The sequence below is a fragment of the Protopterus annectens genome, chromosome 2.part1 (genome assembly GCF_019279795.1).
Source record: "Protopterus annectens isolate FY-2018-M chromosome 2.part1, PAN1.0, whole genome shotgun sequence".
Taxonomy (NCBI): domain Eukaryota; kingdom Metazoa; phylum Chordata; order Ceratodontiformes; family Protopteridae; genus Protopterus; species Protopterus annectens.
The window spans coordinates 658,691,641-658,718,458 of NC_056729.1; the positions used below are offsets into that span (position 1 = coordinate 658,691,641).

The 26,818-nt window shown below is 39.7% G+C and overlaps 1 protein-coding gene across 1 annotated transcript in view; it reads left to right on the forward strand.

Moving 5' to 3' along the window:
- Nucleotides 1-26,818, forward strand: part of EFR3B (EFR3 homolog B) — a 2,101,782-nt gene that overhangs the window by 1,959,086 nt on the left and 115,878 nt on the right. Inside the window, exon 20 of the mRNA XM_044062396.1 lies at nucleotides 14,662-14,710. Within this exon, the coding sequence (XP_043918331.1) occupies nucleotides 14,662-14,710 (49 nt within the window). The remainder of the gene's footprint in view (nucleotides 1-14,661; nucleotides 14,711-26,818) is intronic.

Genomic DNA, 26,818 nt, shown 5'->3' on the forward strand with positions numbered 1-26,818 from the left:
TTGTGGGAGGAGAGGCTGGACTCTGCCCTTCTGAGCTGGGAATTTCTGGTTAAAGGCTTATAGTGCCTGCATATTTGAACTGTTTCTTACTGAAATTGGTACACCTTGTTTGCTGTAGCATAGACTAGATCTAGGCCTGCTGAATCTAACTTTGTTTGTATGCTTGTTGTTTGTTTGCTTGTTATTTCCCTGAAATGCTAATTCCACCTAAAACATGGCTTTTCAGCGCTTCTGTGGATCTCTAGTGATATCTGCATTGCTTACTGTACTTATTTTCTTGTTTCACTTGAAAGAAAGTTACTGTTTGTCGTTTTTGCATTTAAGTTACCTGTAACAAATTGCATTTAATTTACCTGGCACTAGCTCACTAAAGCAATTATATAAGTCAGCACTAAAAAATTAAAAGCAGTACACCCTCACAAACTCCCCTTGAGTACCTTGTTCCTATTGGCCCTTTTTTTCAATTATAAAGGAATTTCCAATACTATTCTAGCATGTCCAAAGGTCAGTTGCCAATCTCCTCTCTGGTCCAGCTGGTGAATCTGGGAATCTTGAGGCAATGTTACAACTGCCTCATGTACACAGACAACCCTCTCCTCCTCCCAACAAATTCCAACACATGTGAGAGATGCAACCATATAGCCAAACTGGAGGCTAAACTCTCTCAACTCAGTACTGGCGTAACCAGTCAGGAGGAGAAGGAAACCACACTCACTACAATTCCAGTCTCACATAGACCTACCATGACAGCAAACCAAACACATAAACACACAAAAACATACTTGGAGGCTCTAAATAAAAATCTGCCTAAGCAGCAGAGACCTCCAAAGCAGACACCCAAGCAACCGCTACCCGAAAACAAAACACGTTCAACACATAGCTCACAAAGCCAGTGTGCCGAACAGTCACAGCCCTTAAGGCTAAACAACACACCTGATACACTTGTAATAGGTGACTGTATCATCAGGCACACTGACATCCCACTCACCAGGCTGAACAAGGAGAAGGTCACGGTGAGCTGCCTGTCGGGCGCTAGGATCCGCCACATAACACAAGTACTCAGGTCACTCCAAGGCAAGTACAAATATGACTCAGTCATTGTCCATGCTGGTGTGAATGACCTGAGACATACCTCCCTGGACTACATGAAAAGAGACATAGAGGAGCTCTCTGAGCATGTAGCCCAGGCCAGTATGACCCTGACCTTGAGTAGCATCTTACCCTCACCAAGAATGATGCCACAATATGAAGACAAGATGATCAATTTCAACAATTGGCTTAAGTATTGGTGTCATTCAAAGGGGATCCAATGCCTGTCAGCCTGGGATGACATGCTCGAAAAGCCACGATGCTTCGCTAGGGACAGTTTGCACATGTCACACCTGGGCTTTCGGATATTGGCAAAGGCTCTTGCTACCCCCATAGTGCCTTTTTTAGGAAAGGCTCAAAAGACAAACCCACCTCCATCGGTATCACAAGGGATAAGAAACTAAGAGTAATGCTACTCAATGCCAGAAGTCTAAACCTCAAGATGCACGCACTCGAAACTCTCCTTAGCATGGAGAACATCGATATCTGTGCAGTAACAGAAACCTGGTTCAAGGCTCCCGAGAGCACCCCAGCACTACCAGGTTATACCTCATACCATGCTTTTCGGCCCCAAAACTTGGACTGAACCACAAAAGGAGGAGGAGTATCAATATTCGTCAAAGATACCCACACCTCCAGGTTGGTGGCACAGCACGAAGCATCAGAGTCTATCCATGTGCAACTAACAGTGGGTAAAACTTCCTTCCAGTTTATAGCCTGCTACAGACCACCCTCCCAAACCCAGGAACCCCACTCGGCCTTCCTCTGAACACTGGAAAATATGAAGGTCTCTCCAAACACCATTATATTGGGTGACTTCAACTACCCAAACATAGACTGGGAGCATTACTCTAGCTCCAACACCCTAGCCCAAAGGTTCCTAGAATTTATAAACTCAAATGCTATGGAACAACTTGTTACCACTCCCACAAGAGGGGAAAACATACTGGACCTGATCATCACCAACATGGGGACTCTATGCTCCAGACCAGAAGTGTATCCCTCACTGGTAAGATAAGACCATAAACTAATCTCACTGGATATTCACATCCTGACCCCACCTCCTGCCCAGAAAACCACAGTGAAAAACTTCTCTAAAGCAAATTTCACACTCCTCAAAACCGAGGTGGAATCCTTCAAAGCCCCCGGGCCTGTGGAAAATACGGCCCACGCTGCAGAATCCTTTATAAACGCATTCTATGAACACCTTCAGGAATGCATGGATCATGCAATGCCAGATAAAACCAAGACCCAATCCTCCAACGGCAGACGTCCTGTCTGGTGGACCCCAGCCATAAACAAACTATACGATAGAAGGAGGAAGCTACTACATGATAGAGCAAAATCCCAAAAAGGGAAGGCATCTCTGATCAGTATTAGCAAAAAACTACGGGCACTCATAAAATAGTCTAAGGCCAGCTTCGGGAGAAAAATTGCACAGGGCACTAAGGATAATCACAAGGCTTTCTTTAGTTATGTTAGGAACCTGGGTGGGAATTCCCAGATATGCTCAGAATTAGTCCAAAATGACAAAAAATACACCAAACCCACAGACATTGCCAACATCCTAGCTGACAGGTTCAGCGCAACCTTCTCCCCCCTCCCCATCAAAAGGACAAATATCTATCCCAGCAGAGTGCTGCCCCCCTGACATCTCAGCTGCTCAGGTAAGAGCCGCCCTCTCCAAAGCAAAAAACACAGCATCAATGGGACCAGACGGTGTCCCAGGCTGTGTCCTACATGAACTCCAAGAAGAGCTAAACCCAAACATAAAACTACTGTTCAATCTCAGCCTTACTACAGGATATGTACCCAAAGAGTGGTGTACAGCAACAGTGGTCCCTCTCCACAAAGGTGGTGCCTCAACGGATCCTGGAAACTATCGCCCCATAAGCCTGACTAGCTTGGTCTGCAAAGCTATGGAAAGGATCATCATGGACCTCATAAATAAAGATATTGGGGACCTACAGACACTGGATCCTACCCAGTTCAGCTTTGTTAAGGGCAGATCCTGCCTCTTAAACCTGGTCGATTTCTTTGAAACAGTCACCAAGGCCATTGACAAGGGGAAGGTGGTCCACACAGCCTACCTGGACCTCGCAAAAGCCTTTGATACAATACCCCACTCGGGCATTATAGATAAGCTCACCAGCTTAAATATAAACCCCTATGTCACTAGATGGGTTGCAAACTGGCTCAAGGACAGAACCCACATGGTTAGAATTGCTGGAGCCATGTCAGACTCCAAACCATTTACAAGTGGCATCCCACAAGGCTCAGTCCTGGGATCTCTCTTGTTCGGTATATATTTCTCGGAGGTGCAGGCCAACACAGAAGGACTGTGGCTGACCAAGTTCGCAGATGACTACAAACTGGGCGCCATAATCAACTCTCCAGCCGACACAAGCATCCTCCAAAAGGGCCTCATAGAATCAGACAACTGGCGCCAGAGCCATGGCTTCAAGCTAAACGCCAAAAAGTATATAGTCATCTTCTTTGGCAAAAACAAAGTGCCCACAAATTACCACATAGGTGGTAATCCATTAAGTACAGAAGAAGTAATTAGGGACCTGGGGACCCAAGTTGATAGCAATCTCTCATTTGACAACCATGTGGCCAAAGTAGTTAGAAAAACATTTTATATAGCCACCTAATCATGAAGGGATTCACATCTAGATCAGGGGAGGTCATCGTGCCTCTTTACTCATCCCTCCTCAGGCCCATAATTGAGTACAATGCCCCTTTTGGGATGTACCTTACCAGACACCTGCAGCAACTGGAAAGACCCCAAAAGTACCTCACCAAGAGGATCAAAGGGCTCAAACAGATGCCATATGCTGCCCAGTTAAAGAGACTCCAGCTCTACTCAATGGCATACCTCCTGCTTAGAGGCAATCTGTGCCTGACGTATAAAGTCATGTCCAACCCGGAATTAATGGACATGCTGCATCTCAGAAAATCCAAATCCCATTGAGCTACGCGCTCGAGAGACTTGAACCTCAGCACTGAAATAAATAGGACATGCTGGAGGGACAGATTCATAATCCAGAGGCTCCCTTCACTCTGGAATAAAATCCCAGTCCAGGTTAGGCAGAGTCCCTCATTGACTCTCTTCAAGAGGAATCTTGATGAGTGGATGGGAGATCATAAGTTTACCCTGGGTATCACTTCTGTGTCACTGTTAGACAGAGGCACAGTATACTAACTTCGAAAAAGGGCATAGCAAAATTAATTTAAAATGGGTGGCGAAAGCCAAACACACTCTGACTACGCTTATAAATGCCCTAGGGCAGATAGCCTAGTATGAACCTATGAAGCTATGAACTTAAAGGTGCATGTGAGTTGTTTTATATTGGTGAAACTGTTCTGCCTTTTAAAATATGTTTTCAAGAACATATTAGAGACATCAAAAATAAAAAAAAATAGATAACCCATTGGGTGCTCATTTTGTAGAATTTCATGATGCTAAGCCAGATTGTTTGAAGGGATGTATGTTGGAAAAAGTTAATTTATTTCTAGGTGAATGTGTGGATGTTAAGACTAAATTATTACAAAAGGAAACTCTATTTATTCTAAAATATAATACTCTAGAACCATCTAGTCTTAAGAAGGAATGTAGTTGGAAATATGTTATTTAATGGTTAATTATCTAATTGTTTAATTGGATCTGATTTAGTATTTAAATGACTTTATGATACTGTCTTTTTACTCTTGGAAGGCTTTTTGGCTGAGCGCTAAATCTGTTTTAAAAGCATGTGTTTCTAGTCTGTTGCCAGTTGTTATTTTTATTTTCTTTTTCTGGTGTTTTTTTATTCTGTCACACTATTGACCCTACAAATAGACTGTTCCTACTTCTGTAACTATTGTATACATTGGACTACCTTCTCTGCCATGCACTAAAACAAAGGAAAGAAGACTAACTGTGGAATGGACTAGATAATCTGGGCTGTTGTCCAACATTGCAGCAGGAAGTCTGCAGCACTATCTTTCAGAATTTCTTAAGCATTTTACTACCATTGAACAAACAAGTACTTTTTAGTCAAAACACAAAGAGCTAAAGGAAACCCTGTTCTTTGATAGTCCCCAGAACTGAATAAATTGATTTCTACCCGTAAGACTGACTGGAGCACATACAAACAAAACTCTCACATGATACTGAATTTTTACAAGTCACTATGAACATGATGCAAACATCTGGCAAATAGGACAAAAGCTTTATACTTTATAAATTTTTATGAATTTATTCACAGGAATCCTAAACTCTTCTGGAAAGAAACTAATAACCTATCAGATAGAGCTACCCCAATGGTCAACCAGCCACTGACCTAAATCTATGATAACAGCATCTGCATAGCATTTCTGTCACACTTCTCTACCCATTCTATTATACCTTTTCCAGCCTAAATGCACCCATTTACTTGAGGATAGCATCAGCCTAAATGTACCTGCTCACCTGAGGATAGCATCAGCCTTAATGTTCTCATTCTAAAATACCACCAAGACCACCGATCCAAGAAGTAAGCAATTTTAGTGAAACACTTAGTGCCTTGGCTTGCACAGCCTTCCAAGAGTAAAAACACTACAAAACACTCTTAACTTAAATACAACATATTGCACAAGACAATTAATCAACTGAGCATACAATTTAAAACACATACTTCCGATTACATTCCTTGTTGAGTCCCTGAGGCTCCAAATTACCATACTTTAAAATCAAGAGGGTTTCTTTTTTCTAAAAGTTTATTTTTAAGGACACATATTCACCTATTCCAACTTGCAATTTTTCCAGAACACAACCCCCAAGAGAATCAGGATCAGAATTATGTGATGTCATGAAATGGCTCCCAAAGGGACTCTCTAGTTTTTTATTTTTTATGTCCCTAATATGTTCCTGTAACCGAACCCTAAAACTCCTATAAGTTTCCCCTATGTATTTGTTTTTTTTTAAGTTGTATTTGTTAAATGTATTCATTCATCTGAGGACAGCATCACCTTTATAATCAACTTTCTGTATTGACCCATAGCATTATCTAACACCATCTAATGACTAAGTAATGTTTACAAATATTTAAGAGCTGGGTCAACTGGCCTATTTCACAAATTCATCAAATTCTGCAATACTTTTATTGTCCTTCCTGGATAGCATTTCTTTATTTTTTCTCTCTCGATCTGTCTTCTGGCACATTGTCAGAATTCTGGAAAATTGCTTATGGTATCACAGTTCACAAGGTTATAACCCTGATAAAGACCCATTCAGGCATTTTGTTCTTTTTTGTCACTTCATGTAGAAACTCTAGAGAAGGCTATAACTTTATGTTTTCAAGTATGTTTTGAAGCAATTGTTTGGATAATACACCTTTCACACTAATCGGTGTAACTGACAACTCAGTGAATGTATAAAATCCTGCAGCTGCTTTCTTCAGTGAATTCTAGCCAAAGCTTTTGACCTTGTAACTCAACTATTTGTTATAAAAAATCTCTCTGTAGACTTAACTCTAATTCATTAAAATTGTTTAAAGAATATCTCAACAACACATTCTTCAAAATTGTTCTCTCTCCTATTCAGTCTACAAGTTACCCACTGTTATATGTCTTCCCCAGGGTCTGTCCTTTGACAGCTATTATTTGTTGTCTATATTAATTATTTCATCTTCACTCTGAAAAATGACATAATTGTTTTTGTTGTGTTTTTGATGTTTTTTTTAGTTATGTATTTTATATACCTGAAATATCCAAATGTTGTTTTCTGATTATATACATTTTAATAAAAGACTTGTAAAAACATGGCAACATGCTACAATATGCTGAGGACATTGCCATCTGAAAACTAGCACCCAATTTGCAACCTTTCATAACGTCTCTCAATACTGGCTTGTTAAAATTATGCTTAGGCTGCAGAAATGATTCATGGTGTACTTTAATAAAATCAGTGCAGTGGTGTTCAGTAGTCATAAGCACATTAGTTCATGTAAGTTCATATAGACGTCTACTTGTCCCCTGTGGCTACAGCCTGAAAGAATTGCATCTCTATAATATTTAGCCACCCCAAGATCACAAAAATGCATTAGTCATGCAGCAACATTTAAAAATGATACTGTTAATAAATATAAATATCATTGATTTTTTAAAGAGATGAACTAATTATAAATGTATTTATCAAATATTTTAGAATTTATTATTAATGTTAATTTGATTAGCATAATGGTATGAATTTAACTATTAATTAATTGGTCAAAATAAGGTATGTATTTACGATTACTTTACTGGTCAGAATTATTTTTTGTTTACATTTGAAGTCGAACTACTACCAAATCTTATGGAGTAGTGACTAAAAATAAAATACATTATTCAACCTACATGTTTGAGTCCTATAAAAAAATAATGAAATTATCAGGTTTTGTAAAGTGTTTGTAGTCACTGAATTAGCTTAAAATTTCAACAAAAAATAATTTTTGACTACAAGATATTGACATTATTTGACTCACTGATGTATACGGTAATACATTGACTTTTGTAATAAATATTTCGTAATTCTTTTGCTACTTATTTCAGAGCTGTATAGAAAATATACACATTTTTGTAACTACTAATAAAAAATTAAGATTGTCAATTATAAAAATGAACAGTTTGACAAATTTATTTCAGTTTTGTTGTATTGATGCAGTACTTGGTCAGTATCCAAGTTAATTCAAGATACATAAATTATATCCTTAACATATTTAAGAATTATATTTAAACATTTTTGGCTTAAAATTAGGTCTTCCTTCATTCCTTAAAGATGGTACTTCATGATACTTTCACAATATAAATGAAGACAAGAGGATATTCTGGAGAAGAAATGGAATCATCAATTACATTTATACTACCCCCTAAAATAAGTCACCAATAGCATCCTTCAAACAATTAGATACCTAAGACCCACCCCCATACTCCTGCACCCATCACACTTACACCCTTCTTTCAATGTGTCTCCCATCAACACACTCCATCACATCACATTCATACTTTTTATTATCACCTTCACTGCTTTCTTAACCCTACTAACCCAAGCTACCTCCACAGATACCACCTTAAAATCATCTGCACTAACATCTAGTACCCAAACCCTTCCACAAAATGATTGCATAGATAGTTACTCATACATTTCACCCTCATTATTTGTGATATGTATCTACAATACAGCCAAATTAAAATCACTCCCTACAAACTCCAAGTATAAATTGTATCCATCATACCAACACAAACCCCTCTCACAGAATCAACAAGCCCATGCTATTATTAACTTCATCCTCTCATTAACACTATGTGGGGACATCCACCCCAATCCTGGCCAACATCTTAGACCAAAACCCACCCCTTATCCAAAAAAAAACACCTACAGTTCATAACAATAAACACATACAGTATTTGTAATAAAATCAGAAAATTTCCTGCTTGGATAAATACTTACACCCCAAACATCATTGTAGTAACTGAGACATGGCTAAAACCACATATTGCTGACAGTGAAATCCTTCTACCATGCTATAATATTATTCGCTCTGATAGACTCCACAAAAAGGGAGGCAGTATAGCATTATTCTATGAAAACTTGCTAAATATTACAACCTACCCCAGACCAGTCCGTTCCTTTGGAAATCTAGAATTTCTGCTAACATCTCTACATATTAATAGCAACAGACATCGAAGTATTGCAGTAGTTTACATCCCCCCAGGATATAATATTCCCATTCTAGAGGATTTTCTATCCCAGATAAACCAAAATGTCTCACAAGAGACCATATTACTTGGAGACACCAACATAAATTGGCATAATCTGACTTCTGCCTCTCCATTGAATAGTATAAATCTCCATAGCTTCACACAGCTTATCAGTACTCCTACTCATAGCCTATCCACATCATCTGAATCTACTTTAGACTGGATATTAGTATCCCACCCTCACAATTACTCAAACTCAAGCAACGTACCCAACATACTAAGTGACCACCTCCCAGCATATACCCATAGGACCCACACGCAAACAATCAAAACACACTCCTACAAAACATCCAGGAACCACACCCATTTCAACCAGAATGCATTCATAAGCATTTTAAAAGTTCAAAACTGGATCCCACTAAAAACACTCCCCTTAGACGAAGCTGTTAGCTACTTTAAAAAAACATTTCCTGGATACCCTCAACAGCTTGGTTCCAGTACGAACCAAGCCAACAAAAACTAATCATGCCCCATGGTTAACAAAACAGACCAAACAAACACTCCTATGTAGAGACAAAGTATGGAAAATATGGCATAAAAACAAAACAAAACTAAATGAATTTAACTACAAACAATTGTGTAATAAAGCCTAAAAGCTAGTCATACAAGATAAAAAAAAATTCTTCTCTCAGCTATCCTCCTTAAATAACAATCCAAAAGAGTTCTGAAAGTCTGTCTCTTCATTTCTTAATCCTGACACCTTACACAACCCATCCTCTGCACCCAAAAATACTCCACAACAAATTTCCTGTAACTTCAACACCCATTTCATTACTATCATTCAAAAGTTAATCAAAGACTCATCTACAAATATAAACTTAGACTGTCATTATACCTTCAATTCCTTACACAACAATAAACCCACTTACTCAGATAACTCTACAAAAACTCCCTTAGCTCCCTCGTTCACTGTTCAGCCTGTACCCACCTCTCTTATAATCAAACTTCTAAACAAACTCAAACCCTGTTCTCTTTCTGCTGATAACCTGCCCCCAGAATATCTACAACTAGCAGCAAATGCAATAGCATATCCAATTAGCATTCTTATAAATCGGTCTATCTCAGAATGCTATGTCCCCCAGCTATGGAAAAAATCTATTATTACATCATTAGACAAAGAAGGAAATTCTCTATAACTCTCTATTGCCCTATCTCTATTCTTTCTCCAGTATCTAAAATCTTAGAAAAATGTGTTCATACATAATTACTTAAACACCTCTCTGAGAATGGTTTTCTTGCTCCCACCCAACATGGGCTCCATCCAGGCCATAGCACTATCACGGCCCTGCTCTCATTCACTGATACTGTCAACAAAGCCTTAGATGCTGGTCAGCCCACTTCAGTAATCTTATTGGATCTATCTAAGGCTTTCAACACAGTATCACACACTAAACTACTAAACCAACCATCTAAACTAGGATGCTCCTCTAAATCTCTCAGCTGGTTTAACTCTTATCGAAACAACAGAGAACAATCAGTAAGATGGAATAATATACAATCTGACTATCAAAAAAACAATACAGGAATCCCGCAAGGATCAATTCTAGGGCTACTACTCTAATACTTTTATCAATGATCTTCACAAAGCCTCACCAGTAGGTAATCTCATCCAATACACTGATGATTCAACAATAATATCTACTGCCAATAACTTCTCAGACCTTCTTACTGCTACACAGAATGCTTTCACACCAACTGAATCATGGCTAAACAATGCACAACTGCTGTTAAACCCCCCAAAAAATAAACTTTTACTATTCTCTACAAAACCACCAAATATAAATTTCAACATCTTTTCTAAAGTTAGCACCGAAATCGAAATAGTGAAAACAGCTAAATTGCTAGGCATGACTATAGATGACAAACTCTCCTTTGAACCACATATTCTCAACATAGTAAAGAAAACACACTATAAATTAGGCAAACTTTATCATCACAAACTATACCTAGACAATCATACCAAAACTAAACTAGCTAGCACTCTACTCATACCTTCCCTCCTCTAATATAGTGCCATCTTTACTAACCTGCACTTAACAGTTAGTAATAAGCTACAGCCCTGCTATTATAAAATAGCTAAATTTGCCTCATGAAAGACTAACTGCTCACACCATTGCCAGGCTATTTCAGAACTAAATTGGCTTGAGTTCTCCTACCATCTGTACTAAAACCAACTAACATTAGCCCACAAACTAATTTATAAACCCAACACCTGCCAAGCACTCAGTTCCCTCCTACAAACATATACTCCCACACAAACACTAAGGTCCTTATGCAAACAGCTGTTAACCATAACCAAACCCAACAAAAGAACAAGACAATGTCTGTACTCCCATAGCATTGTAAAACTTTGGAATTCCTACCCCCCCCCCCCACATAACCCACATTGACTGTATAAAAACCTTTAAATCAACACTAAAATCATATTACCTAAATAACCCCTCCTATCCCTGCAACACTGGCAAACCACAATAGAGCTGTCTGTTTATTTATGATATGCAAAATGTCTGATAGTAGGACCTACAAATACTGTCTTGTATACAGTTAATTTTTTCTTTTTCTTTTTCATTTTCTGGTATAACTGGTGGTTTTGTATATCTTGACATGCCTGTATTTGTAATCCCAAAGGTTTAATAATGCAATCTCTGTACTGCACTAAATTACATATCTCTGCGTTTATGCATTGTAATCTCATTATACCCATCTTTAAGCATACATTTGTGTAATACTTTGTGGAGCTTTTCTCCCCGGGCCTCCACTGAAAATGGGTTTTCAACCCAGTGGACTTTCTCTATAAACAAATGTCAATAAATAAAATAAAATAATAATTCTTTATTGGGTTTCTTTGTCTAAGCAATGCTAAATGTTAAGTATTTGCAAATAGACTCATTACATTATATGTAATCTTATAAGTCTTCTGTTTATAAAAATATATGACATGATGTCATAAATATCCACTAGTGTCATTGAACGGTCAGGATAAAAATGTCTTTTTCAAATTATAATGATGATGAGAGAATCATGTATCAAAATGCCATGCACAGATTACTTTTCCCTGCTTTTGGTATCTCTTTATGCATTTTATACTCCACACATAATTGCCAAAAAAATTAATATAATCAGCACATAGTACTGCGTTACTGTGGTTGTAATCTTTATTTTGAAGCAGACTGAAAACCTATACTGTTCATTGTTAAGTACTTAAGATATTTTGGACTAATATACAACATTTTGGACTGACTTACACAATATGTAAACCACAAATACTATACATGAAAATAAAACAAACAAACTAGTAACAGAAATGACCAAACAGAAACTGACCAGGAATAAAAACATAAAATTCAATAAACAAACTAAAACCATAAGTAGGTAAGCTCTTTTGTCCATAAATTACAACAGCATGGACTTCTTCAGATACTCAAGTCATTCTATCCTCTGCATAAATATCAAAATACATACCGTCTTCCTGACAAGTTGAAATCATTATTCAATCAAATAAATTAAATTAAGCATTGATTTAAACTACTTAACTCTTCCCTTCCCTTAAGTAACCAGCATCAATAAAAGCCAATTCTATCAATGGCCATGTCAATTCAAATGAACATATGGTTGGGGAACTGTATTACATGTTACATATGAAGCTAGGTAGACTACATTTTTCGAGTCTGAATATAAGTTGACTGATAGATTTAATTGTGACTCGAAAAATGTAGTCTACCTATCTTTGTGTCAGTGTTCCTGTTTTTATGTAGGAAAAATGGAATACAGATTTACAGACATGATATATGAACACAGATACAGTATTAGAAAAAGAAAAGACAGTAATGCTTGGCAAGACATATAATACAGACAACACAAATCTTCGAAAAACAATTAATTTTGAAAGGCCTTACTGTTCTGGACCCAGGAACAAGTGCTAATGTGGGTCCTGAAGGGGGACAAGTCCAGGACTTTTGCCCACTGTGTCAGCATTACCAAATTTAGTAGAGGTCATGTTGCTCTTGTAATAGTAAACCTTTGTTTCTTATTGTAGAAACAGGAAACAGATGGGTATTCTTTCTAATTTTGTTTGTCACCGTTGTCTGTTGATCATCAACCCACTTCTCATATCCCAGCTTTGCCACGAGGATTGACCATGAGAGGCCATCTTTAGATAGCTGTTACAGAATAAATGCACCAGAAAGATGTTGTGTAGTGGATTGACTGAAAAGAGTATTGCCTAACTTCTGCAAGGGGCATTTCCTATTAGGCAGCCCAGTCTCCACCCAGTCTGCCCCCAGATGTAAACATCCATCCCAAAGGGAGGCAAGCAGCCCATGGCCCTTCATTGCTCCCCTATTCAGTAACTTTAATCAATCCCAGGTTACCTGGGGCACATTCAGGGCTCCATTCCACTGGGCGACATAGCCAGGATTTCCAAGCAGTAGTAGTTCTAGTAGTTGTGGGCAGCCACGGTGGTGCAGCGGTTAGCATTGCTGACTCACAGCAAGAGGTTCTCCGGTTCAATCCTCGACTGGGGTGCCTTCTGTGTGGAATCTGCATGTCCTCCCTGTGGTCGCATGGGTTTCCTCCGCATGCTCCGGTTTCTTCCCACATCCCACAGACATGCTGTAGGTGGATTGGAAACTCTAAATTGGCCCTAGGTGTGAGTGTGTGCATGTGTGTGCCTTCTGTGGAAGGTTGGATGCTGGGCTGGCAACTCAACACCGTAAAACTCCACTGCTAATCATGAGTGGATAGGTGACCCGCTGTGTCGACCCCTAACCGGGAAGAAGCCGAAAGAAGAAGAAGTAGTTCTAGTAGTTCCATTTTGAGAATGAGTCAGCCATACATTGCCTTATTCTGACAGAATCAGTCACAGTTCTGGAAACTTCTGGGCTGCAAATTTAGTACTTACCATATATTTCATTTATGTTGAATGTTTATCTGTCATTTTTTGGGGAGCATTAGCATGCAGCTGTGCTAGTGGGATCTTCCTTCATGTTGATGCTTCTGCTAGCTGTAGAACAATCTGAGAATTGGAAAAGCTTACCCCAAGTGATAAAATAGCCATGTTAAGGGTTCCTAATCATGGTAAGCCTTTCTGAATGCTGAGAAAAGTGAGGAGTAGTGTTTCTTTATAGTACCATGTGTTGTTTGCCATTTATTGAAAAGTCACTCAGTTAAGAAAGCCATCTTCAAATTATGTCATTACATTATAACTAGCTATAGTTCTCAAATGGAAATGTAGCAGATGAGTTAACACTCTCACGATTTTATAGTTGGTAGTACAAATGTGTGGTGATGTAGTTGATATCTACTGGTAATATTATAATAGTCAGTGAGTGTGCGCACACTGTAAATGTAAAAGAAATGGCCTTTCAAGTGTTACATCCTTTGATACGAATAAGCCAAACAGGTTTCCCTGAAAAGCAGGAAAAGTCTTATTATAACAGTCCAAAGAGAATGTATGTGTAAAGGCACTGAAGTGATCTTGGGTATTTAATGTGTTCCTTTTTTTTCTTAATTTTGCACACAACATATTCTTATTATAAAATCTTACCAATGATTTTACAGAGCAAAAATAATACACTTAAAGTAGAAAACAATTCCTGGTTCTATAGTACTAGAAGGAAAACAGTAGCAAAATGTGCATGACGTAACTGCTCATTATAAAATGTAGTTTACTACCAGAATTACTATTCATTCTGTTTGAGTAATCAATGAAGGCGTATTTCTGCTTGTTGATAGAAGTAGAGCAGGATTTTTATTAAGCAGCAAATTTGTAAAATTGTCTCTCAACATGAAATATTTATTTTTTACTTTCAGAAAACTCCTGCTGAAGAAATTACATTTGAAACCCTAAAGAAGGCAATAGGTAAGAAAGTAAATTGATAGCATTTCATGCACTCTGTTGAGTCTTTGCCGAAGTGTGCTCATTTATCATGCTATCAACATTTGCTTTTTTGTGGCTGGTTGTGCTGGTGTACTCCTCAACTACTTAAAACCGAATTATACAATGTCTTCTGTGGGTGTATGAAGTGGTTATCATTAAGAAAAACTAAGTCCTGTTAAGTATGAACTAATAATAATAGCTAATATAGGTCACTAAGTCTCCCCTTCCACTCTTTTTGTTAATAGAAGATGATCACCTCCCCTGCCTCTGATGATGTCTGAAACCCATTGTACATCCCTTCAGTCCCTGTTCACATTAGCTAAAGGATGTATATAAGTACCTAACTTTTCAGTTTCAGTATTCTTGTTCAGATTAGCTGAAGGAGGTTTATAAGTACATAACCCTTCAGTTTCATTACCCCAGACTCACTTAAAATTGTCTTTGCCTACCATATATAATACAAACATACGTTTCCACCACAATATCACTATGCATTCCTTTCAAGTATCCTATGGCCTTTCCCAACCATATACATAGTCAATTTTGCATATTGTTAACTGTGTATACTCTTTTGGAGCTAGACATCTTTCAGCGCAGATTTTTTTTTATTTGCTTATTGACTTTTTTAAAAAGTTAGTCTCACTAGGACTATGGTCTATTTTCAGAGGAAAACCAAGGTGATATTTGTATACAGTGGTTGAAACTGACTGTTGTTCTGGGGAGAATACCCTGCTGTTCTGTAGGGGTTGGATTGTTCTATGTTCTGTTTTGGCAGAATGGAGCATGAAAGGATGAAGAGAGGATCCCATGTAATTACAGAAGTTTCAGAAGTTACTGTTGCTGATCTGAATATTAGCAGAATGACTGTGTCATAATGTTTGGGCTTATGTGCTGTGGAAGCATCACATAATACAGAGAGTGAGTTTCTTTGGAATCCTGTGAAACTTGGACTCAAACAACCACTGAAACTAACTCTAAGGAGTCCAAGAAGTGACTCATTTTTTTTTTAAGATTAAAAATGGCTGGTAGCTGCCAAAAGTGAGCAAGGTAAAAAAACTGAACTTTGTGAAACAACCACAAACACTACCATGGACTGCGACATTCTTTAATGACAAAATGCACATATAAAATGGGTATAACCCAAAGACAAATGGAATGAAATAAAATCCCCTGGTACTTCGTCAACTCATATTAAGCAGTTTCCAACTCATCGGTTTTATTTTAAAGTTTTGCAAAATACCCATGCTGGAATGAGACAAGGTGACATCTCTAATGCTACGGAAAGGAATGAAATTAAATGGAATATAAACCTGAGAGCAGACAAGCCTCCAGGTTTAAATGCAGTGGTTCTATTACGTCCTATACTAAGGAACAGGAGACCTACTATTGGCTAGAACAGAAGGAGTATGTATATTTATACACTTTCATTGGTTTAATTTTGATTTGATCTGTGAAGAGGGCATTGGCCCAATGCTACCCTTCGATTAGTCACCAATGATTTTATTAAGCGTTTCCCCACGTTCTTCATTATGATCTGAAGAAGGTTAAATCCGAAAGCGCTTATCATTGACAAAGTACCAGGGTATTTTATTTCATTCCATTTGTCTTTGGGTTCTACCCATTTTAAATGTGCATTTTTTGTTTTTAGTCACCAAAAATAACCTTGAAGGTATCTCACCTTTTTCCATGGAAACTATAGTCTGTGTAGAATGAGGCTTTGGTATTGACAAGCACAGTATGAGATCATGCCTGCTCAACCTGGTTGACTTCTTTGAGTCAGTCACCAGGGCAGTGGATGAAGGTAAGGCAGTTCATACAGCCTACCTCAATCTGGTCAAGGCCTTTGATATCTTTCCTCACTCAGGAATTGTTGATAAACTCACCAAGCTAGGCATCGACCCCTATATCATTAGGTGGGTTGCAAATTGGCTCACAGACGGAACACACAGAGTGAAAGTAGTGGACTCCAAGTCAGACTGCTGATCAGTCACGAGTGGAGTCCCACATTGATCGGTCCTGGGTCCTCTCCTGTTTGGCATCTACTTCTCAGAAGTCCAGGCCAACATGGAGGGACTCTGGCTGACCAGATTCACAGACGACTGCAAGCTATGGGCCATTACTAACTCCCCAAGTGATGCAGACATCCAATAGAAAGGCATCACTGAGACCAATGACTGGTGTCAAAACCATGGCCTTAACCTTAATGCCAAAAAATGTGTCATCATCCCCTTTGGGAAAAACTCAGTTCCCACTAATTACCGCATCAGTGGGAGCTCACTGAACACTGAAGGCATTATTAGGGGTCCGTGTCAGATGGACGAAAACCCAGATCACTGACGACCAGATCGCTGAGAAGACATCGCTGACAACATGCATCCCAGACAACAGTAAGTCAATGTATTACGGAACAGAATACATTCCCGTTCCTGTAATACAGTCAAAAAACACATTAAAATATGTCTAGCAGGGGGGCAAGCCCCCATGTACCCCCCACACCCCCCTATTTAAATATACCAACTCTGAGATTGCACTACAGTGAGGGAATGAGAATAACACCCATTCTGCACTACTCATCTTTGTCAGGGATGCATGTTATCGGCGATGTGGTCTCGGCGATGTGGTCATCAGTGATCTGGGTTTTTGTTCATCTGACATGGACCCATTATAAGAGATCTGAGGACACAGGTTTGACAGCAACTCTCCTTCGACCACCACATTGCCACTGTGGCCAGAAAGTCCTTCTATGTAGCACATCTCATTACCAAGGGTTTTACATCCAGGAAGAAAGGGGTCATCATTTCTCTGCACTCTTCCCTCATTAGACCAATCATAGAGTATAATACCCCATTTGGCATGTACCTCACTAGACACCTGCAACAGCTGGAGAGGCCACAAAAGTACCTCACGAAGTGGATCCTAAGCATTAAACACATGTCCTACATGGACAGACTAAAAAAAACTCCAGCTATTCTCTGTCTCATATCGTCTACTAAGAGGCAATCTCTGCTTGACTTACAAAGCCATGGCTGACCCAGCTCTGTTAGAAATGCTACATCTAAATAAATCCTCCCACACCACATGCTCCAGAGACCTCAACCTCATTACCACAATCAATGGAACATGCTGGAGGGACAGGTTCATAACCCAGAGACTGCCCGGAATAGACTTTCCATACATGTCAAGCAGAGCACCTCACTAGCCCTCTTCAAGAGAAATCTTGATGAGTGGATGGGAAATAGAAAGTTCACCCCCGGGATCACTCCAGTGGCTCTACTTGATAGAGGCACTGGGAACTAATGACAGGTGGCAAAATGCCAGGGCACTTCTATATGCTAGGCTTGTTAAGGACCAAGGGCCATTAGCCTAGTACATACCTCTGAACCTATGAACAAATATATGATATTTGTGGAGCCTGTTATACAAGTGAAAGGAACAGTACACCTGCAGGAGTCATACCTGCCAATTTTAGGTTGATTCTTACACTAGGAAGAGTCACAGTTCTTGTTGATTCAGGTTGTTGAGATCTAGGGGCAGTTCATACATCACTGTGAGTTCTGGGACTTGATTACCAAACCCATAGGTATGGGCAACTGGTATTGACACCTGGTATGGACATCTGGTATGGACAACTTGCAGATACATACACAAATAGTGCCTTTTAAGACAAAGTCAGTCTCCTAAAGCTTCCAGCATAACAAACAGAATCTGGATAGCATAAATGTATTGATGCTCAATGATAAGAGTCTTACAAAAATCTTCAACTCTCTACAAGCATTCCTTGGTCTAGAAAATGTCAATATATGCATTGTCATGGAGACTTGGCTCAAGACCAGTGAGAGCACTCCATTAGAGCAAGGTTTCATTGCATACTACACATTCAGGTCCACCACACTAGATGAAGGTGTCTCCATATTCTTAAGAAAATATATTTCACCTTCAGTCATTGGACAAGATAATTAATTGGAACTCCTCCATGTTCAAGCTAATATTCGAGAATGGGTGACCTGTACATTGCCATCCTGATTTCAGAATAAACATTCTCCAGCAGGGTGTTAATGTCCAGGTAATGCCTGCTGAAAAGAATCAAGCAACTTCACAACAACATATTAACTTACCATGAAGCTTCGACTGTTAAAAAGCTAACAACCACCATTATTTTACACTAAGAAAAATGGGCTTGCTAAACATAACAGAGAACATGTGACCCTGATCAAATAAACCAAAGCCAGATACGAGGTAAAAATCAACAAAGAGAAGGATAACCCCCAAAGCCTTCATTAACTATGTTAGAACCCTCAGAAACAATGCACATCAATGCACAAAGCTAATGGTAAATTATATTACATGCTTGGATCCAAAGGATAGCCAGTCTACTGGTGGATAAATTTAGCTCAGACTTCATTCCTGTCTCCCCTCCTATATTTACAGATCATACACTTACATCTACACCTCCCCCTCAAATATCCTAAGATCATGTCAAGGGACTATCCAAGACCAAAAATACTACTTACATGGGGCCAGGTAACATACTGGGTTACTTACTGGTCAGCCTGAAACAGGACTTGCCAGACCCTCTACAGAAGCTATTCAATATCAGCCCCCAAACGGGGTTTGTACTAGATTAATGGAGGATATCAACAGTCGTCCCATTGCGCAAGAGTGGGGTATCAACTTACTCAGTAATCATAGAACCATCAACCTGACCAGTCTCATTGCTAAGTCTGTGGAAAGGATCATTGTGGAATTAATAAAGGCATAAGCAACCTACAAATTGCTGACCAAAGCCAGTTCAGATTCATTAAGGGGAGGTGTTGTCTACATAACCTGGTTGATTTTTTTTTTGAGAAGGGTACTGAAGCAGTGGATGCAGGCAAATCAGTACATACCACATATCTAGACCTCAGCGAAGGTGTTTGACACCATCGCATATTCAGGCATCATAAACTCTCCAAGTTAAATGCAAACCCTTATGTAACTCATTAAGTAGCAAACTGTCTCACAGATATAACCCAGGAAATTTAGGATTGGGGACTCTACCTCTGCCAAAAGACCTGTCACTGGTGGTGTACCCAGGGTTAAGTCCTTGGGCCATTTCTTTTTGGCATTTACTTCTTGGAGCTTGAAGAAAATGTTAAGGCTCTATGGCTGATTGAGTTTACAGATGACTGAAGCTTGGTGTCATTATTATCTCTCCAGGGATACCAAAAAATAGCTGGTGTCAAAGCCATGAATTCAAAGTAAATACCAAGAAATGTATAACAGTATTTTCAACAAGAAGAAAGACCCTTGTAGCTATCACATTAAAAACACACTCTTGAAAGCTGATCTGTAGTCAGGGATCTGGGAAGCTATGTCAACAATAAACTATTCTTTGATCATCACATATCCGCTATTGTAAGGATGTCCTTATTCATCTCATGACTTATATTGAAAGGTATGACATCCAGATCCAAGGTTGTGATCATTCCACTCTATGTAGCTCTCATTTGATCACTGAATATAAGGCCCTTTTCAGTATGTACCTGTCCAAACAGTCGTTACAACTGGAGTTACCACAATTCTTTCTTACTAAAGAAAAAAAACGGCCTAAATCTTAGAACTATGCTGTCCATCTCAAAGGTTTGTCCCTCTTGTCAGTATCATGCAGCAGATCCTATCCTGTTAGACCTATTACACATTCACATGTCCAGTGGTAGCATAAACACCCAGTCATGGGATTTCAGTTAATTTGCAACATAAACAGGACATGTTGAAAGGATAGACATGTATCAGAGAGAATATCACTCCTCCAGAACTGTCTTCCACTCCATATAAAGCAAGTACATTTCTTACCTGAATCAAATGAAATCTGAATGACTGGATGGGAAATTGTATATGCATCCCTGGTTTAGCACCCATGTCCCTTATGGAAAGGGGCAACAAGTAGTAATGTTCGAACATATCCCTGTTCTGCCTACTGTGGGTTAATTACACACAAAATGTAAGGCCTAAAAGATTTCCATGGAAGCTTAGTCTTAGCTTGAGAGTGCATGGCTTCCAATCTGGATAAAGAAGTTCATCTCTCACAAGTCTGAGTGTTGGGAGGTAAGAGGAGAGGGTTTTCTGTGTACATGAGGCAGTTGCTACACTGCCTCAGAATGCCCAAGGAGATGCTACAAGGAGAAGGTAAAAGTCAGCTGTTTGTCAGATGCCAGAATCCGACACATAACACAAGCACTCAGGTCACTCCACAACAAGTACAAGTATGAATCTGTCACTGTCCATGTGGGTGTGAATGACCTGAGATGCACCACCCTGGACTACATGAAAAGAGACATGGAGGACCTCTCGGATTATGTGCCCCAGGCAGGTATGACCCTAGCCCTGAGCAGCATCCTACCATCGCCCAGAATGATACCTCAGTACAAGCAGAAAATGATTGACTTCAACAATTGGCTAAGTTTCTGGTGTCATTCTAAGGGGATCCAGTATCTATCTGCTTGGGATGACATGACTGACAGACCTCGAAGCTTTTACAGAGATGGCCTGCATCTGTCACTCCCTGGGTTTCTGGATACTGGCTAAGGCACTTGCCACCCCTATAGTGCCTTTTTAGGCGATGTTCCAAAGACCAAATTACTACCGTAACAGCTATAAATAAATGCAATCTGATGGTCATGCTGCTCAATGCTAGAAGTCTAAATCTCAAGATGCACTTGCTCAAAGCAACTCCTCAAAATGGAGAACATCTACATTTGTACTGTAATAGAGACCTGGTTTAAAGCAGCAGAAAGCACCCAATTGCAACCAGGCTATAACTCATTTCACACCTTTTGGCACCAGAACATGGACCGAAGCTCCAAAGGTGGTGGTGTCTCCATATTCATAAAGGATATGCACACCTCCAGACTAGCAGCCCAGCATAATGCATCTGAGATACTTCAGGTACAACTAACATTGGGTAAGATGGCGATTCAGGTCGTAGCCTGATACAGGTCCCCAACCATGTCCCAAGACTCTCACTCCATGTTCCTAAGCACCCTGGAAACTATTAGGGTCCAAACCAACACTCTGTTATTAGGTGACTTCAACTACACCTCCATCAACTGGGAAAACCATTCATGCACCAATATACTGGCCCAACGCATCCTGGAATTCATCAATTCCAATGCCCAGGACCAGCTCCTTCTTACCCCCACTAGAGGAAGCAACATCCTTGACCTGGTTATTACTAGCATAGGCAACTGTTGCTCTACACCAGTAGTCAATTCCTTCCTGGTTAGATCCGACCACAAACTAATCACCATGGAAATTTAGATCTCACCCACACTCCCGCAAAGGTAACCACCATGAAAAACTTCTCCAAAGCTGACTTTGGACATCTAAAAACAGAGGTGGCTAACTTCACAGCATCCATGTCAATGGAAAATAGATGCATGACTGCCGAATCATACACCAATACACTGTATAAACACATACATAAATGCATGAAACTAGCCATACCCTGCCATTAATAAACTCTGCAACAGAAAGAAGAAACTGTTGCAGAAAAAGGTGAAGTCCTAAGACTGTAAAAAGTCCCTTATTAGCCTCAATAAAAAGTTGAGATCCCTCATTAAAACTTCTAAAGCCAGTTATGAAAGCAGAATTGTGGCAGACACTAAAAGCGCCCTCAAAGTCTTCTATATTTATATCAAGAATCTCCATGGCAATACCCAGGTTTACTCTGAGTTACTGAACAATGGTACCTCCTATACTGAGCCAACAGATATTGCCAACATACTGGCCAATAGATTCAGTGCCAACTTTACCCCTCTCCCCCCCAAAGTACCAGTCACAATACTGGAGGAATGCCAGGGACCCAGCATTACTGCAGCACAGGTTAAAGCTGCATTGTCCAAGGCCAGGAATACAGCTTCCATGGGCCTTAACAATTTCCCTGGATGTGGTCTACATGAATTACAAAGTGAACAGGCACCACATCTGTGTGCCCTGTTCAATCACAGCCTCACCTCAGGCTTTGTCCCTACCAAATGGTGCACTGCTACAGTCATCCCTCTCCATAAAGGGAGAGTGACTACAGACCCTGGGAATTATTGCCCCATTAGCCTGATATGTCTGATATGTAAGGCAATGGAGCACATCATCATGGACCTAATTAACAAGGATATAAGGAATCTCCAAACTCTAGATCCCAAACAATTTAGTTTTATGAAAGGTAGATCATGCCTGCTCAACCTGGGTGACCTCTTTGAGTCAGTCAGCAGACCTGTGGATAAGGGCAAGGCAGTTCATACAGCCTCCCTCGATCTGGCCAAGGCCTTTGATACCATTCCCAACTCAGGAATTATTAATAAACTCACCAAACTAGGCATCACACCTCTAAATCTGGAAACATCAACAATCTGGATAAGGCCCATGAAAAATAGGTTCAGATTTGTACGCTGATTAACATAACATTTGCATACATACTTATGTAACCCTGCCTACCCCTATGGAATTGAGGGATATCACCTTTCAAATGCAAACTGAAGAACATACAACCAAAATATGGCACCAGAGTCCCCCTGCAGCCATTCCAAAGTCCCATTACCTGGCTATTTCACCCCATTTACCATAAACACTAATGTGCATACTGCTTTACTTCTACAGTGATTATTTAGATTTAATTTTTACATTTTATAGCAGTGTACTAACCAAGCAGAGGATGCAGGTTCAAAAACAAGGATAAATTGATCCTGACTTAAAGGACAAACCAGAAGCTTTATTTTTGAAGCCAGATGAAGAATCTACTGCTACTTAAGGGCTGCAAAATACCTACAACACAGATTTTGATAACACACGTCAAAGTCTTCAGAAACATTTTATTATGAAACCAGTACATAACTACTATAAATATTCATCCTTAATGTAGCAGCACTTGTCAGTTTGGGCCTAGGAATGATTTGGGAATGAGAAAGCCATATGATGGAATAGTCCACTCACTGATTCTCATGTCTTCACAGTTAATCTAAAGAAAGTGTCCGACTCCCCCCCATTTTAAGTGCCAAACCACTAGCAATGTGTTAAAAAGAAATGTGAACTACTCAAGCTCCAGGACACTAATGTGAAAGACTATTTACCCACGCACTACACTGCTTCCCCGCCAATGTGAAGATGACTTATCTGCTCAATACAGACTCCTATACCAAGGCAGGTTTTTGAAAGACCCTTGAAAAATCAAGACTAAATAACTAATGTTCGGCAATTCAATAAAATATAACTTTCAACTCTTGGAGGCTTCTGCAGTTTACTGACAAAGATTTCAGACCCTTACACACACACCACTTGTTAACTTGGATACAATCTTGCATGGGGCATCTCAGGACTGCAGCATCCACTCCTTTAAAAGTACAACAAAGTACCAGCAATCCATCTACATACTGTGGGAGTAGAACCCACAGCCTTCTGCATCAATAGCAAGAATACAATCTGTTGTGTTACTAACAATGCAGACTTGATACAAGCAGGACTAAACTTATCTTCCCCTGAAGAACTTTGCAGCACAAGAAATCTGTAAAAAGCCAAAATGTATTGGGAGGGGGACAAAGGCCGAAAACCAGAGAGTGGGACACATTTTAAACATTGCTTTTATAATCTTAGAAAGTTGCCAGAATAAAAAGTTTTGCTGTTACCTTGTGTTTCCTGAAAGATAGGAAGTCTGAAACTTAAACAGCTATAATTATTTAGTGAATTCAGTTCTCACTGATTTGCCAGACAAGCACAAATTTTAAGAGAAACACAGACCAAAAGTATGAACCAAACATTCCAGATACTCTGTGAAACTTATGGACTTGACTCCTTGGCATTTTACAGACATACACACACACACACACACACACACACACACACACACACACACACACACACACACACACACACACACACACACACACACACAAAGCATCATGCCCATCTTTCCACACACACAAACCAGCAGCATGCCCATCTTTCCACACACACGTGTGTGTGTGTGTGTGTGTGTGTGTGTGTGTGTGTGTGTGTGTGTGTGTGTATATTGCTAAACATTTATCAAGCTTTTTAAGCATGACCCCATCTTGCAAAAAAAACAGGTATATGTCTAAATGAAGTTTTAACATCTGATTCTCTACCTAGTAGCTTCTGCATGTATTTCCTTTTAGACTCTCATTGTCTATATCATGTTTATTTTTTCCTACGACCATATTTAGCATAAGTATGCAACTTAATAACATTATTCTTAATATCATTTAGATTCATCCATTTCATTTCTGATTTTTTGAATTTTAGCAGTCTCATACAATATTATCAGGCAGATACATTTGTACATATGCATTTATCACATTCAAACATCAAACTGTCCATAGTTAGCATAGCAAGGTTTTTACATCTCCTCAAACAACTTCTATGTAGCCAATCCCGCAAATATTATATTATCTATCAAACTGCTTCACACACTGACTTGCTTAGTTTTAAATAGTAAGATGTTATAATTAATTGTCTGAAGAAAGAACTGTGTAATATGGTACTAATCCTCAGTTAAAATAGCAAAGATCCAGGTAACAACACTACAAGTTTGATAAATGCCTCCTTATGATACTCTGTAAAGTGTGCTGCCTATACTGCATGAAATTGCAAACACTTTACTAGGAATTCCATTAATATACTTCCAAATGTCATTCAGAAGCTCTAAGTAGTAATGTACGTACATAATCTCCAGTTAACTTATACTGACAGGTTGATATTTTAACTTTAGATGACAGTCTTTGTACAGCAACACTGTGTCACAGTGTTCTGTTTAACTATACAACAGCTTTTCCAAGCACTTTAAGACTGATTGTATGAGCTGATAAGTACATAGAATGCTACATTTAACACTAAGTGAAACAGAAAACAAATTTAGACACACACACACACACACACACACACACACACACACACACACACACACACACACACACACACACACACACACACACACACACACACACACACACACACACACACACACACACACACACACTCCAGTTTCCTTACTTGCCAAGTTCTTTGTGGCCAGACTGCCATAACTAAGCCATTGCTGTCATTCGAGTGCCCTGAACATAAATAATCCATTGCTGCCATTCCGAACATAAAGTGCTGCCGAGCCGTTCCCACTCGCATTTCCATTGCTGTCATTCGAGTGACCTGAACATAAATACTCCATTGCTGCCGAGCCGTTCCCGCTCGCATTTCCATTGCTGTCATTCGAGTGACCTGAACATAAATACTCCATTGCTGCCGAGCCATTCCCGCTCGCATTTCCATTGCTGTCATTCGAGTGACCTGAACATAAATACTCCATTGCTGCCGAGCCGTTCCCGCTTGCATTTGAGGAGCCAGGCCAACTGGAAATGTGTGCATGATGTGAGCTCCTTGAGCTCAGTTTCAACTGGCTGGTAGCCTTGACGGAGCTGACATCATCGCGCACATGATGACATCAGCTCCAACAGAGCGGAAATTGAAAAATTAAAAAAACAAAACAAAAAAATTGGAAATGAAGGGGTGCCACTCGGGAATCATGGCACCCCTTAATTTGGACCCCAAAGCTCGGGAAAAAACAAGTAATTTGGTATGGTTGGGAGGTATGCTAGGCATCAACCCCTATAACAGTACATGGGTTTTAAATTGGCTCACAGATAGAACCCACAGTGTGAAAGTAGCAGACTCCAAGTCAGACTGCTGACCAGTCAAGAGTAGAGTCCCACAGGGATCGGTCCTGGGTCCTCTCCTGTTTGGCATTTACTTCTCAGAAGTCCAGACCAACATGGAGGGGCTCTGGATGACCAAGTTCACAGATGACTGCAAGCTGGGAGTCATTATTAACTCCCCAAGTGATATAGAAATCCTACAGAAAGGCCTCACTGAGACCAATGACTGGTGTCAAAACCATGGTCTTAAGCTTAATGCCAAAAAATGCGTCGTCATCCCCTTTGGGAAAAAGTCAGTTCCCATGAATTACCACATTGATGGGAGCCCACTGAACACTGAAGGCGATTTAAGAGATCTGGGGAGACAGGTTGACAGCAACCTCTCCTTCGAACCACCACATTG